Source organism: Asterias amurensis, chromosome 20 (genome assembly GCF_032118995.1).
Source record: "Asterias amurensis chromosome 20, ASM3211899v1".
Classification (NCBI taxonomy): domain Eukaryota; kingdom Metazoa; phylum Echinodermata; class Asteroidea; order Forcipulatida; family Asteriidae; genus Asterias; species Asterias amurensis.
Window position 1 is genome coordinate 1,415,897 of NC_092667.1, and position 13,405 is coordinate 1,429,301.

The 13,405-nt window shown below is 38.9% G+C and overlaps 1 protein-coding gene across 1 annotated transcript; it reads left to right on the top strand.

The window, feature by feature from the left end:
- Window positions 1-407: 407 nt before the first annotated feature.
- Window positions 408-10,233, top strand: LOC139952513 (uncharacterized). Its single transcript, XM_071951663.1, has 7 exons — window positions 408-828; window positions 2,753-2,893; window positions 4,495-4,766; window positions 6,324-6,405; window positions 7,325-7,654; window positions 8,527-8,629; window positions 9,629-10,233. Exons 1-7 carry the CDS (start codon window positions 744-746, stop codon window positions 10,071-10,073), a joined length of 1,458 nt encoding a protein of 485 aa, XP_071807764.1. The 5' UTR covers window positions 408-743; the 3' UTR covers window positions 10,074-10,233.
- The last annotated feature ends 3,172 nt before the right edge of the window (window positions 10,234-13,405 follow it).

Sequence of the window (13,405 nt, forward strand, 5' to 3'; positions counted from 1 at the left end):
TAAACCCTATAAGTTATTTGTAAATCTGTGAACTTTTTTTGGGTTCTGTTCCGAAAGTGTATAATGGCTTTAAACATGAGGTAATGGCTGTTCCATTCATTCGTGAGTGAGTCAGTTCTCAAGCCAAGTTGCATCCAGCCAATTGTGTGGCTGACTCTCGGTATTGCAGACTTCCTCGCATTGTACATGAACTACTGGTCCTGTTGATTTGTTAACTCACTTTACAGGAATGACCCTGCGGTTAGGTCACGTACCAGGGAAACATGATGACGGCATCAGAACTTGCTATAGCTTTCCCGGACTTGGGAAAAAGTTTAGAACTTTGTGGCTGACAAGTATTTCGAGCGCGATCGGGTGAAGCGCAACATCGGCACAGCAGTGACAATTAACTCTGCGTTTTGGTTGGAAGCTGTTTAACAATTACCATCAGTAGAGAGTTTTTGTATAACTTTAGTTAAATAATCCTGCTGGTTTCTTTGTTTGGAAACTTGAAATCGGCAGCCTTCGATGTTCTGATCTCTGAACATCTTTCTCTATCCTTTGACGTGAAGATTTTTTTTATTGGCACAAATTCGACTTGACTTTGTTAACACTCGTATAGAGACAATATTGTAACCTTGCTCGGTTGGTCACCCCATGGTCACACACATTCAACCAAACCACTGGCGTCTTATGTGATCTTAGTTTTGACCTGATATAGAGCTTATTGACGTGAACCGGCATCTCATACTCACGACATCAAAATGGATCTGCGCGGACTTCATCTTGTAGCCTCAGTGGTTATCTTCATAATTCTGCATTCAATTACCGGAGTCCTTTCAGATGAGGGTAAGTAACTCTTGGTCTTTGGTATAAAAATAATAACGCACAACATTTATTAGGCGCTTAATACTGCTGTTTCTAAGCACACGATATTCAGCATTTTTCTACAATGTACGTTTTGATTGTGAGGCCTACTCCTTTCATAGCACCATGTTATGTTTTACAAGGTGCTGTGGCGCAATATGCAGCCAATCAAACCAGGAAAACCGGGGCGAACCCCTTCTCTTTTCCACAAGTGCACTTGGTTCTTTTTCGTGCGTTGCACAACACATGGAACCAACGGCTTTACGTCCCATCCGAAGGACGAACCATCATGGTGAAGTGTCTTGCTTTCATTAGAACACAAGTGTCACGAGCTCAACCGCTAGGCCAAGACACATCGAGTTTGTTCTAGTGACAGCTATTTGACAACTATTTCCACATTTCCATCTGTAAAAGGAACAACCAGACAAGCCCAAATGGGATTCTAGATATTACATCTTACTATCTGCGATTAACTGCTCTGTGACTACGAATTATGAAATTTTGACATTTCGTGGGTGAAAATTACCAAACCAAATTGCGAATCTTTCAAAAAAAAAGAACTGTATTCATACTTATTGGTTTTTTACACAATTAAAATCTGTTTAATTTAGTGTGAATACAATTTCAATGTTGATTGAAATTATTTTAAATGAATTTGAGAAAATATCACGTTTTCATTCAAGATAGCTCTTTAACATTCAGGCATAAAGACATTGGACACTATTGGTAATTTTCAAAGAACAGTCTTCTCACTTGGTGTATCTCAACATATGCATAAAATAACAAACATGTGAAAATTGGAACTCTTTTGGTCGTCGAAGATGCGAGATCATAATGGAAGAAAAAACACATTTGCCACACGAAGTTGTACGATTTCAGATGCTTGATTTCGAGACCTCAAAATCATTAAAAGTGAAGCCGTTTACAATAGAAAGATAGATATATTCACAAAAGTCATCACATCATTACCATTACCAACAGTAAAACACGTGAAGAAAACAAACCTTTTGGGAGAATATAGTCACAGAGCAGTTACTGGAAAAACTTATGATCAGCGAGAGCTTTGAAATTGAAAACATTTTCATCTCTGTGTCTTTACCAAAAGTCTGTACTTAAGATCTTTTCCTACACGATGAATTAAAATTGTACTGTTTTTGCGTTGATGTCCTTGGTCCTTGGGTTTGTGTCGGGTCCTTGATCGATGGTTTGACCCAACCGGGCACTTCCGCAGTTGAAATCGTGTGGTATTGACTTCGTCATTTAGACAAGCCGATACTAAACAAGCGGAAGGATTCGATGACAAATCCATTGGTGTAGTTATTACACACACTGTGTGATACCAAATGCGCTATAAACAACAACCCAGGAAGTTATAAGCTTTGAATACTTTCTAAACATTGTCAGCGACACTTTATAAGGCAATACCTGCTAAAGTTTCGTTTCAGCATTTTTGTCTCCGTTAATATGAGATGCAAAATATTTATTGTATTTTCTATACCTCCTCGATCTACTCCTAATTAGGCTCTAGTTTCGGCTCAATTTGGGCGCTATTTCACAAAGTATCACCTCTGATGTGGACCCCAGTTCGAATCCCACCTCAGACTGGATCCTTATATATATATATGGATTGGGTTTTCAGTTCCTTCCTGATTGTGTGGGTTTAATTGGGGGTTTCCTCCCATAACACATCTAAAACTGAACATTTTATTCTCGTTTCCTATCCATCCTGTTATTGCCGCTGATTGCTGTTGGGTGTAATGAATAAATAAATAATGTATTTAGTTTCTATACCGTTCATCTCCTTAAAGTGTCTGCTTACTTTGTCATTGTCATTTTCACCAGTAGTTTGTTTATCTGTCTGTCTGTTTCGTGAATTGAATTGAAATATTAATTTTTGTTTTTATAGTGTTACTGTCCTGCAGTTTTGAAACATCTTGTGGATTGGAACACTCATCCCAGTCGCAGTATAGTTGGTTGCCGAACAGTGGACCAACGACAACAAGGAACACTGGACCTCCTTACGATCACACACTACAAACATCTAGTGGTAAGCATTAAAGGAACAAGTTGCCTTGGATCGGTCGAGTTGGTCTTTAAAAAGCGTTTGTAACCGTTTGTTATAAAATGCATATGGTTAGGAAGATGATTTAAAAGTAGAATACAATGATTCACACAAACTTGCCTCGAAATTGCTTTGTTTTCCTTTTACCCGAACTAAAGTCGGCCATTTATGGGAGTCAAACATTTGACTCCACTAAATGGCCGACCGTGTTAGTCGATGATGTAAAAGGAAAACCACGCAATTTCGAGTGATACAAATTTGTGTGGATCATTATGTTCTTCTTTTAAAAAATCTTTCTAATCATGCATTTCATAACAAACGGTTTCAAACACTTTTCAAAGATCAACTCGTCCGATCCAAGGCAACGTATTCCTTTAAGAAAGGTGTGATTTTCTTCTTGCATTGGACACCTTTGGTAATTGTTGAAGACCAGTATTCCCACTTGGTGTATCTCAAAATGCATATTTCTCAAAATATGGTTACTTCAGAGGGAGCCGGTTCTTACAGCGTTTTATACACTCTAAGAACTCCCGGTCAGTGTTGACGCGGATTCCGAGTCCCGTTGAGCCTGACCTACTTCTTTATAAGTTGACCCGGAAACTGGCTTAAAAGATATGATTTTTCCTCAGATTCTTTGTCAGTTTGAACCATTTCTTTGTATATAGAAGAGTTTGCGGTAACACCATGTAATGACCATGTAGTGACTATCTCTAAATGAGTTGGGGTGGTTCATTTCTTTGTAATTTTTAGACAGTTTCCTGGTCAACTTGCCCGGAAAAAAGTTATGCTCAACGGGACTCGGAATCTGGGTCAATTTTGACCCGGAAGTTGTTAGTATGTACTATCAACGGCTCTCCATTGCTCGTTACATGTACGTTTTGATGCTAACAATTATTTTTGGTAATTACAAATAGTGTGCCTTTAAAGGAATGGTAGGCCTAATTTCATTAACCATCTTGAAAAGCAGTCTCTTGACCATTAAGCCTACAGCGACCAACGTGAGTTTCACCATGATTTCAGAAAATGCTCTTCATCCAAGCCCAGACCTAATTCAAGAAGAAAAGAGGATTTCTCTCCCTTTTCAATACGAAGATTTTCTTAATGTTTACGGGTGCACCCCACCAACCCATAGCACACAGTGCAAAATGCAAAATATTCAAAAATACACGAAAAATACTTAAAAGTCGAAAATTATTGATTGACTCTTGAACTTTTATTCTCTGCTCAATTTTATATGGGGAATCCCTGGGCCTGTAGAGTTATTCTCCCTCCAAGTAAAAACACCCCTTCACAGGTCAAATTTTCAAAACGTCCGAGCATCAATCTTGAAAACTGTCCCTACACCTCTCAGCAAATATGACCATTTATTTCAGGGCCTATGTCATCCAAAATACATCAAGCTGGAAGTCAACAACCCCCAGGTCACAATTGAGCAACATTTTTTACACTGAAACACTCTCTGAAGGCTCTCAAATCTGTCTAATATCGAATATTTTCAAGGCCTACTATATATTAATGAGCTCAACGCTCTGTTTTCTCCTATTTGGTGGGGTGCACCCTTACATGATTATTTCCAATTTGGGCAGGTCGATACATCTACGCCCCATCGAGTGTCGGTCGCAATGACCGCGGGGGAAGAAGCAGGTTATACACCCCGGAGTACCGACTCACGTCTGGTACCGGCCGCCTGGAGTTCTACTATCACATGTGGGATGGGTATGGTGCCGATGAGATGGGATCTCTCAATGTGTATGTATGCGGACCTAACTCACGTGCTGTTTGGACAAGGAGTGGTAATCAGGGAAACCAGTGGAGGTGGACTGGGCAGGTGGAGTTCACATGCCAAACAACATTCAGGGTAATAAGTTTTGAACACTTTTTCGAATTCCTTTTTTTTTTATCATGTGCATGCGTACGAGTAATTCCCCCAAACAACCACCCACCCTACCCCAAACCCATCACACCACCCTACCACCAACTCATACCCATACCCATACACCTTACTAAATCTGAAATGAGCCCTTGGACACTATTGGTAATTGTCAAAGACCAACCATTTGAAGGCTGCACTTTACAAGGAAGAAGAAGAAGAAGTCTTCTCACTTGGTGTATCTCAACATATGCATAAAATAACAAACCTGTGAAAGTTTGAGTTCAAATGGTCGTCGAAGTTGCGAGATATGAATGAAGTAAAGAAACACCCTTGTCGCACGAAGTTGTGTCCCTTTATATGGTTGATTTCAGGACCTCAAATTCTAAACTTGAGTCAAAATTCTCGAAATCAAATTCATTGAAAACTACTTTTTTCTCGAAAACAACGTCACTTCAGAGGGAGCCGTTTCTCACAATGTTTTATACTACCAACCTCTCCCCACAATTACCAATAGTGTCCACTGCCTTTAAAACGAAATCGTCAAAAGAACATTTTTTTTAGTCAAGTGCATGCGTACGAGTAGTTCCCCCAAGCAACAACCCACCTTACCCCAAACCCATCACACCATCCTACTACCAACCTAACTAATCTGAAATGAGCCCTATAACGAAATCGTCAACAGAACATTACGACGCTCTGTTTGACATTTTCAGTGTATCTGCACCTCCGGTGTTAGATGTCATTGAAAAGCATTTCTCTTTGCAGAATATTATGTTATCAATTTTTCTGGAAACAGTATTGCTTGAATCATTGTATGTTCTCTATAAGTATCTGCTAGTTTGAATAATGTTTCTTGTTGATTATGAAGTCGGTGTTGAGTTTTTTCATCTGAAACAATTATTATTAGAGTTAAGAAAGTAATATTAGTACCAATGAACTTGAAACCCAAAACGTATTTTTCTAAAAAACAACATTCTTATGTGTTAAGTAATAATGATACTTTAACTTTTAATGACCAAGTTGAAACGTAGGTTGAAACTAGCATACGTTTATAGACACTTTAATGAACATGTTGCCTTGGATGGGACGAGTTGGTCTTTGAAAAGCGTACGTAACCGTTTGTTATAGAATGCATATGATTAGAAAGATATTTTAAAAGTAGAATATAATGATCTACACAAGTATCACTCGAAATTGCGTGGTTTTCCATTTACCTCGTCGACAAACACGGTCGGCCATTCATGGGAGTCAATTTTTGACTCCCATAAAATGGCCGACCGTGTTAGTTCGCAAAGTAATGGGAAAACCACGCAATTTCGAGGCAATGGTGATTGGATCATTGTATTCTACTTTTTAAAAATCTTTCTAGCCATATTCATTTTATAACAAACGATTACATACGCTTTTCAAAGACCAACTCGACCGATCCAAGGCAACGTGTTCCATTAATTTGAAAGAATGTACAACTTCTCATATAGTGTACAACATAGTTTTATATGAGATCTTTCAAACTATTAACTGTTGATATTTTTCTGGACCTAGGTTTATATAGAAGCAATACGTGGTAGATACCAGAGTGATATTGCCATTGATGACGTCATCATAACGGACATCTTTGCTCCAAGTAAGTTCCAATACTCAAGCTGAAACTTGCTTCTTTGTCTTCTCTAAGTCTCCTGACGATGACTAGATCAAGCTAATCGAAACGTTGAGACCAACCCAAGAACTGACTCCACGGTAGTACAGTTAATTGCGATCCAATAAGCTAAAGTAGTAGTCCAGTCTAATTTCTATACCATCCGCCCTGGTAATAGTTAATAAGCAGGACAGTTCTTTTCAGAACGGAGAAGTCTCCCGAACACCCAATTAATCTACTCCGCGGTAGTAGAATAAAGCAAGACAGTTCTTTAAAGAACAAACTCTAACTGGCAAGTAGGTACACACATGGTGATACCGTAAACCAAATTATTATGTATATATCGTCTTCTCTCCACGGTGGTTCTTGGCTAAGTTTGTTTTTCTGAAAAATGGAAATGAGACTTGATTCATTAGTAGGAACCAAAGCTAGCAATTTCACTCCTATACTGATTATATTCATCAACAGCGCCCTCAACTAATTTTTTGACTTTAAACCACACTATAAAATCTCGTCAGTAAGAACTGATCTGGTTTTCGGAGTCTGTCGGCCAGAGCCATTTTGGGCCAGTGTGTGTCAAGCTAACCCAAACACTGTTAAAATTCTGACCCAAACACTGTTAAAATTCTGACCCAAGAGTTAAGAGTAAAGAATTGCACTACCGGATCATCCAGAGCTCAGAGCAAAAGCAGTTATAACACATAAGATAATTAGAAAATACATCATGCTTTAAAAAAATGTGTTTAAATATTGACAATTGAATTCAGCACAACGGAGCCAGTACATAAAAAGGGAAAAAGTTATGTAATTGTGCACAACTAAAAAAATCTTCAAGGTTTTATAATGCTTAGTTAAATTATTTTGTTTCTTCAACTAACCAATGCCGCTTGCTCCATTGTATTTACAGCAACTTTGTTCCCAACCACCCAAATGGTTGCAACAACGACACCACGGAAGACCACGATGGTAAAAATACCAACCACAACGGATAAAAAACAACCAACAACAACGGGAATGGTACCACCACCAGCAGAAACACCGGTACAAATTCCGGTCCAACCTACGGAAACAGTCGCTGACCCCACAACACCAGGGCAACAACCAACAGGCGGAGTTGTGAACCCGACGGCTGTTTTAATGACGAAAATTACACCAGTACGAAGCCGTCCAGCTGGCTCAACAGCATTAGCTCCTACGTCAAGTGGTGTTATGGAGAATGACACGCTGAAAGAAAAAAGTAAGAATTCGTTTATTTTTAGCATATCTAAAAATGCCAAAACTGTTTATACATTTTGTTTCAACTGTATAATTGTGAATTGATTTAGTTTGCTTTGAAGGACGGTGTGATTAAAATATTTTAGCAGAGCTCATCAGCGAAAGCTTATTATTTTTAAATGAGTTTAAAAGACTATGTCAAAGGTGCGTAAACAGCATTTGAAGACCACAGTGAATCCACTTTTGGGACGCTAGGTGGCAGCAGCTTTACCAGATGAAGCTAGTGCGCATGCTCAGAACTACGTAAACAATGGCAATTTACCTGGCATTCTCTTATTAAAAGTGTTTGACTGAAATTCACTCTAATCGATAGAAACTATAAAAACAAAAATCATCTTGTCACTAGTGCTAGAAAGAATTTCTAACTCATAAGATAAAGATGTCTGCTGCCACCTAGCGTCGGTTCCAAAGTCTCACATGGCAGTAATTCTAAGGCTGTTAAGAACTAGCCTGAACATCTGACGTCAGAGGCTCGGGAGTAACGCCAGTAGAAAGCGGCCTCTGGGTCAATTAGCACCTTCACCTAGATTCACATGCGAACAACCGCAAGTGCAGCTGCCAAATGCCACCCTCGGACCAATCAAAGCACAGATATAGAAAGCTAACGTCACTGCACGTTTATCCAATGACATCACTGTATCCAAAGAAATCACTGGTTCTGAAAAACAAGTGCAGGGAACCATTCTAGTCAATAAGCACAAGCATCACTGACTAATAAAACACAAACCGTTTTCGCGTTAATTTCACTAAAGGAAAGACCACATAAATATTTACATGCAACTATTATAACCAGGAGATTGGATTGAATAATGTATTATCTGTTTATTGTTGCAGGCATGGGAGTATCAAACCCGGCTTTCCTTGGACCGATTGTTGTTCTGTCTGTAGGTTTAATCTTCATTGGACTTACGTTGTGTCTTGCAGGCTCCCGAAAAAGGTATATATATACCTCTTGCATTGGCCGACATCATTGATGAACCGTGCACTCGTGAAAGGCTATCATTGTGAGCTGGGCCCAATTTCATAGAGCTGCTAAGCACACAAATTTGCTTAGCATGAAATTTCTTCCTTGATAGATACAGGATTACCAACCAAATTTCCATTTGTTGCATATTGCCTGTTACTGGTATTTGGCTGTTGTTTGCTTATCCTGAAAATCACGTGGATTTTTTGTTGGTTATCCTGTTTTTATCAAGGAAGACATTTCAGGCTAAGCAAATTTTTGCGACTAGTGCGCCCTCTAGTTCTTATATATAACTCTATGGTACATGCACGCGTACAATTTTCCTTCGTTTTAATTAAAGATGGTGGTCAATGACGTCATGATAGGGCATGCATTTATAAACAAAGTACTGCATTAAACAAAATAGGGCCTCCTTATAAGTCTTGGTATCCTGTTATAAATACACAAAAACCGCTGGCTTGTAACAAAGAATACCTAACATATCCAGCGGGGGCGGGGAGGTGAGGCGTTCATAGGTCAAAATGGTGAACCCGCGACACTGTTAGCTTTCGGGTGGGTGAGGGGGAAAGATAAATAGTAAAAGTGCTTGAGTTTGTCGAATACAACTTTTGCAAAGAGTTTTAGGCTTATACTCAATATTATCTGTTGTTCATTTGGCGTAACTAAAGGTGTTTTCATGCCAGTGATTGTGACTGTGAACATAAGCCATTCATCCTAATGGAATTCCATCCTAAAGAACCACCGCCTTTCTAGTCGTCCTTCCCCAACTGCAAAAGACTGGAATCCACTCCCCTCCTTATCAACACTAGCCCCACGCTTTGGCATATACTCATGGTGCGAATAAACAAAAAGATAGGAGTTCCTCCCCTCCTGAACTGACAGTATATTGAGTGTTGTTCCTAGAAGGAGCTGTTCAATTATTACATCAAGATCAAGATCAATATATGCATTCATCATCTTGTTTGATTTCAGTTGCAGACCAAGCAAATCATCTTCTGGAAAAGACACTAGCGCCGCAAGAGGAAACCGCCAATATGGCGCTGCAGCGACTGGCATAGACATGGATACCCTGATAGATGGTGCTGGTGGTCCGAAGAAGATAGATGGCTATTCTTATCAACAACTACTGCAACAGTCGTACAGTAGCGCCGAGGGGGCGAATGGGTCCGGGGAGAATGGGAACACATACCAAGACATCAGTGAGAATATTCTATACGATGCCATCCCGGAGACCAAAGATGGTGCTAATGGATATTCATACGTTAAAAGTCCACCACGAAAGGCCGGGCATGTGGGTGTTGCGCCCTCTGCTGGCAGCAGTGATTGGTCTGGTGGCAATGCTGATCAAGATTATGAAGCTGTTGGAAAGAGCGACGGGTTGGTGGATAATCAGTTCTACATACCACACAAAGAGTAAAAGTGTACATTCACTTTGCAAAAATATGGTTGTAAATAATATGAAAACAATGTTATGACAATAAGAATATCGGTTCAATTGATCTTAAAGGAACACGTTGCCTTGGATCGGTCGAGTTGGTCTTTGAAAAGCGTTTGTAACCGTTTGTTATAAAATGCACATGGGTAGAAAGATGTTGTAAATGTAGAATACAATGACCCACACAAACATGCCTCGAAAATGCACAGTTTTCCTTTTACCTCAAAGACTGACACGGTCGGCCATTTATGGGAGTCAAATTTTTGACTCCCATAAATGGCCGACCGTGTTAGTTCGCACAGTAAAAGGAAAACCAGGCAATTTCGGGACAAACTTGTGTGGATCATTGTATTCTACTTTTAAAACATCTTTCCAACCATATGCAATTTATAAAAAACGGTTACAAACGCTTTATATAGACCAACTCGTCCGATCCAAGGCAACGTGTTCCTTTAAGTTTGACAATCGGTGTGTGAAAATACAAGTATTTAACTAACCGTTAGAGCCATTGTGTTTTGCATCATGTCCTGGCCCCCAATTTCATAGAGCTGCTTAATCACAACACATTTCGCTTACCAGAGTACGGTTACCAGCCAAACAATCATGTTACATGTACACTTCGTGACTGCCCTGCTCATTTCTGCTTAGCGGAAAATGGTTAGGCAATATTTTTTGCTTAATATAGGTTTACTTGGTCAATTTCGGCAAATGAGCAGCCAATTTAACCATCAAGCTATTCTATTTCGCGCGAAATCGAATGCTACTGAAAGGGTTATTCGATTTCGTTTTATGATTAGTCAAATGTAATGTTGAGTCATTCGATATTAACAAAATGATTCAATTTAAGAAATCATCAAAGCAGCATTCAAATTCGCAGACGCTTGTTGAGGCGTGTGTGTCAAGAAAAAGAATGAAGATACGCTTAATTGAACAGAGTTCTAAAGGAATTTGACTCGACTCAAAACGAAATTGAATGGCCGAATTCTGAATTTGAAACTCAGTAACAACTGGAGTGGCAAAACATCTTTAATTCGAACGCATGAAAATGAAATTGACTGCTCATTTGCCGAATTTGACCGAGAAAACCTATATTAAGAAATTGGGCCCTGACCCAGGCACATCCCGAACCGCATTATTAAAGGTTGGAGAATGGCACACCTACGCCATGTAGTTACTGAAACCTAATTGACGTTCAAGGTTCTGGCTTCTGCTTTGGATTGGAACGGGGTCCCAATAGACGAACATAAAAACTCCGATCTGTTGTCTGATATCTGGTATCAATATGTCTTTGGTTGCAGCCACACCATGTGTGTATGCACTCGTGAAGTGTAGATTATGTTTGTAAGAGAAATGTCTTGCTTTATATTCTCTTCGGGGGATTCGCAGTTCTGAAATGAGCTGTCACCATGCTACAGTATCTAAATTATATATCGCCCATTAAATAAACAAATATTAAAAAAGGGAATTTATTTGAATAATATTTTTAACACAACAAACATTGTCATAACCAATTCTTTAAAAATGCACTTGTTTTAAATACAGCTTTGTAGCAATGAACGACGCCATCTTTGTTGTAAATATTGACCTCGAAAACAGAACTCACTTGAAATGAGACGTTTTAGATTATTTTAAATGCAAAAATATATCGCTAAATCGGTGGTCAAAAACCATGTAGATAATGCGCCATGTTTAATTCAAATGAGATCCTCTTCCTTTTACTTCTTATTTGTATACTATTTTCTAATTAGCGTTGCTTATAAGGCTTTATTGTTCATAGTTTGGTATCTTTATCCTGTATTTGTATTGGAATAGTACAACAGTTTTTACTCAATAAACTGTGGTAATGAATCTATTGTTTAAAATGGATTGAAATGGATGCAAAATATAGAACAATGTTTAATAAGTTTGGTAATCATCTGAAATAACTAGTATTAGTTCCATTGAGGAATCTCACCGATAAAATTGATAACTTAAGAACCAATTACATAGAGAATATTGTTCCGACTTAATGACCGTAGCAATAGAAAATGCAAGTAATTTAAAGGAACACGTTGCCTTGGATCGGACGAGTTGGTCAAAACAAAAGCGTTTGTAACCGTTTTTTATAAAATGCATATGGTTGGAAAGATGTTTTAAAAGTAGAATACAATGATCCACACAAGTTTGCCTCGAAATTGCGTGGTTTTCCTTCTACTGTGCGAACTAACATGGTCGGCCATTTATGGGAGTCAAAATTTTGACCCCCATAAATGGCCGACGTGTTAGTCGACAAGGTAAAAGGAAAACCACGCAATTTCGAGGCATGTTTGTGTGGATCATTGTATTCTACTTTTACAACATCTTTCTACCCATATGCATTTTATAAAAAACGGTTACAAACGCTTTTCAAAGACCAACTCGACCGATCCAAGGCAACGTGTTCCTTTAAATAATTACCGAATTATTTCGAAAGCAGCATTTAAGCACTACCAATGGTTGCCCCAACATAATATAAATTAGTTTTCGCTGTGTTCTAAAAGTTGTTCTTATCTAAAGTTTATGAACTTTCTTCAATGGAAACCAAACCGGAATAAATTTGAATGCCTGTAAATTTAACCAGCATGTAAACAATATTTGTTGAAGTTGGACAGGTACATGTAGCTCATAGCCCATAAGTAAAACCACACTTTAGCCAAAATAATTATTAGCATAAAACCTTACTTGGTTACGAGTATGCCTAATTGGGAGAGGTTGAAAGTATAAAACATTGTGAGAAACGGCTCCCTCTGAAGTGACGTAGTTTTTGAGAAAGAATTAGTTTCCCACGAATTTGATTTTGAGACCTCAGAATTATAGATTTTGAGGTCTCGAAATCAAGCATCTGATAGCACACAACTTCGTGTGCCAAGGGTGTTTTTTCTTTCATTGTTATCTCGCAACTTCGACGACCAATTGAGCTCAGATTTTCACAGGTTTGTTTCTGTATGCATCACCAAGTGAGGAGACTGGCTTTTTTTTAGGGGTGGGGGGGGGGGGGGTGGGGGAAGTTAAGGCTCAAGATTTGAGCTGAGCATGGAGTGTCGATACAACTCTATCTTTGCTGGCACATCATGAAAAACAAGGTGGAAGTGAATACTTGCGGCCCTTTCCGTGGCAAGACAGCCTCGAAAAGTGACATTTCGAGAGAGAAAAAAATGGATAAGCTTATTTATTTGTCATAAAAAACGAGATGAAAAGGTAAAAAGCAAAGGGGCCGAGATAGGACATGTTATTATCACATCCATAATAGTATGCCGTTAAAACTTTGAAATGAAAAAAAAAAAACCCAAAAAGCC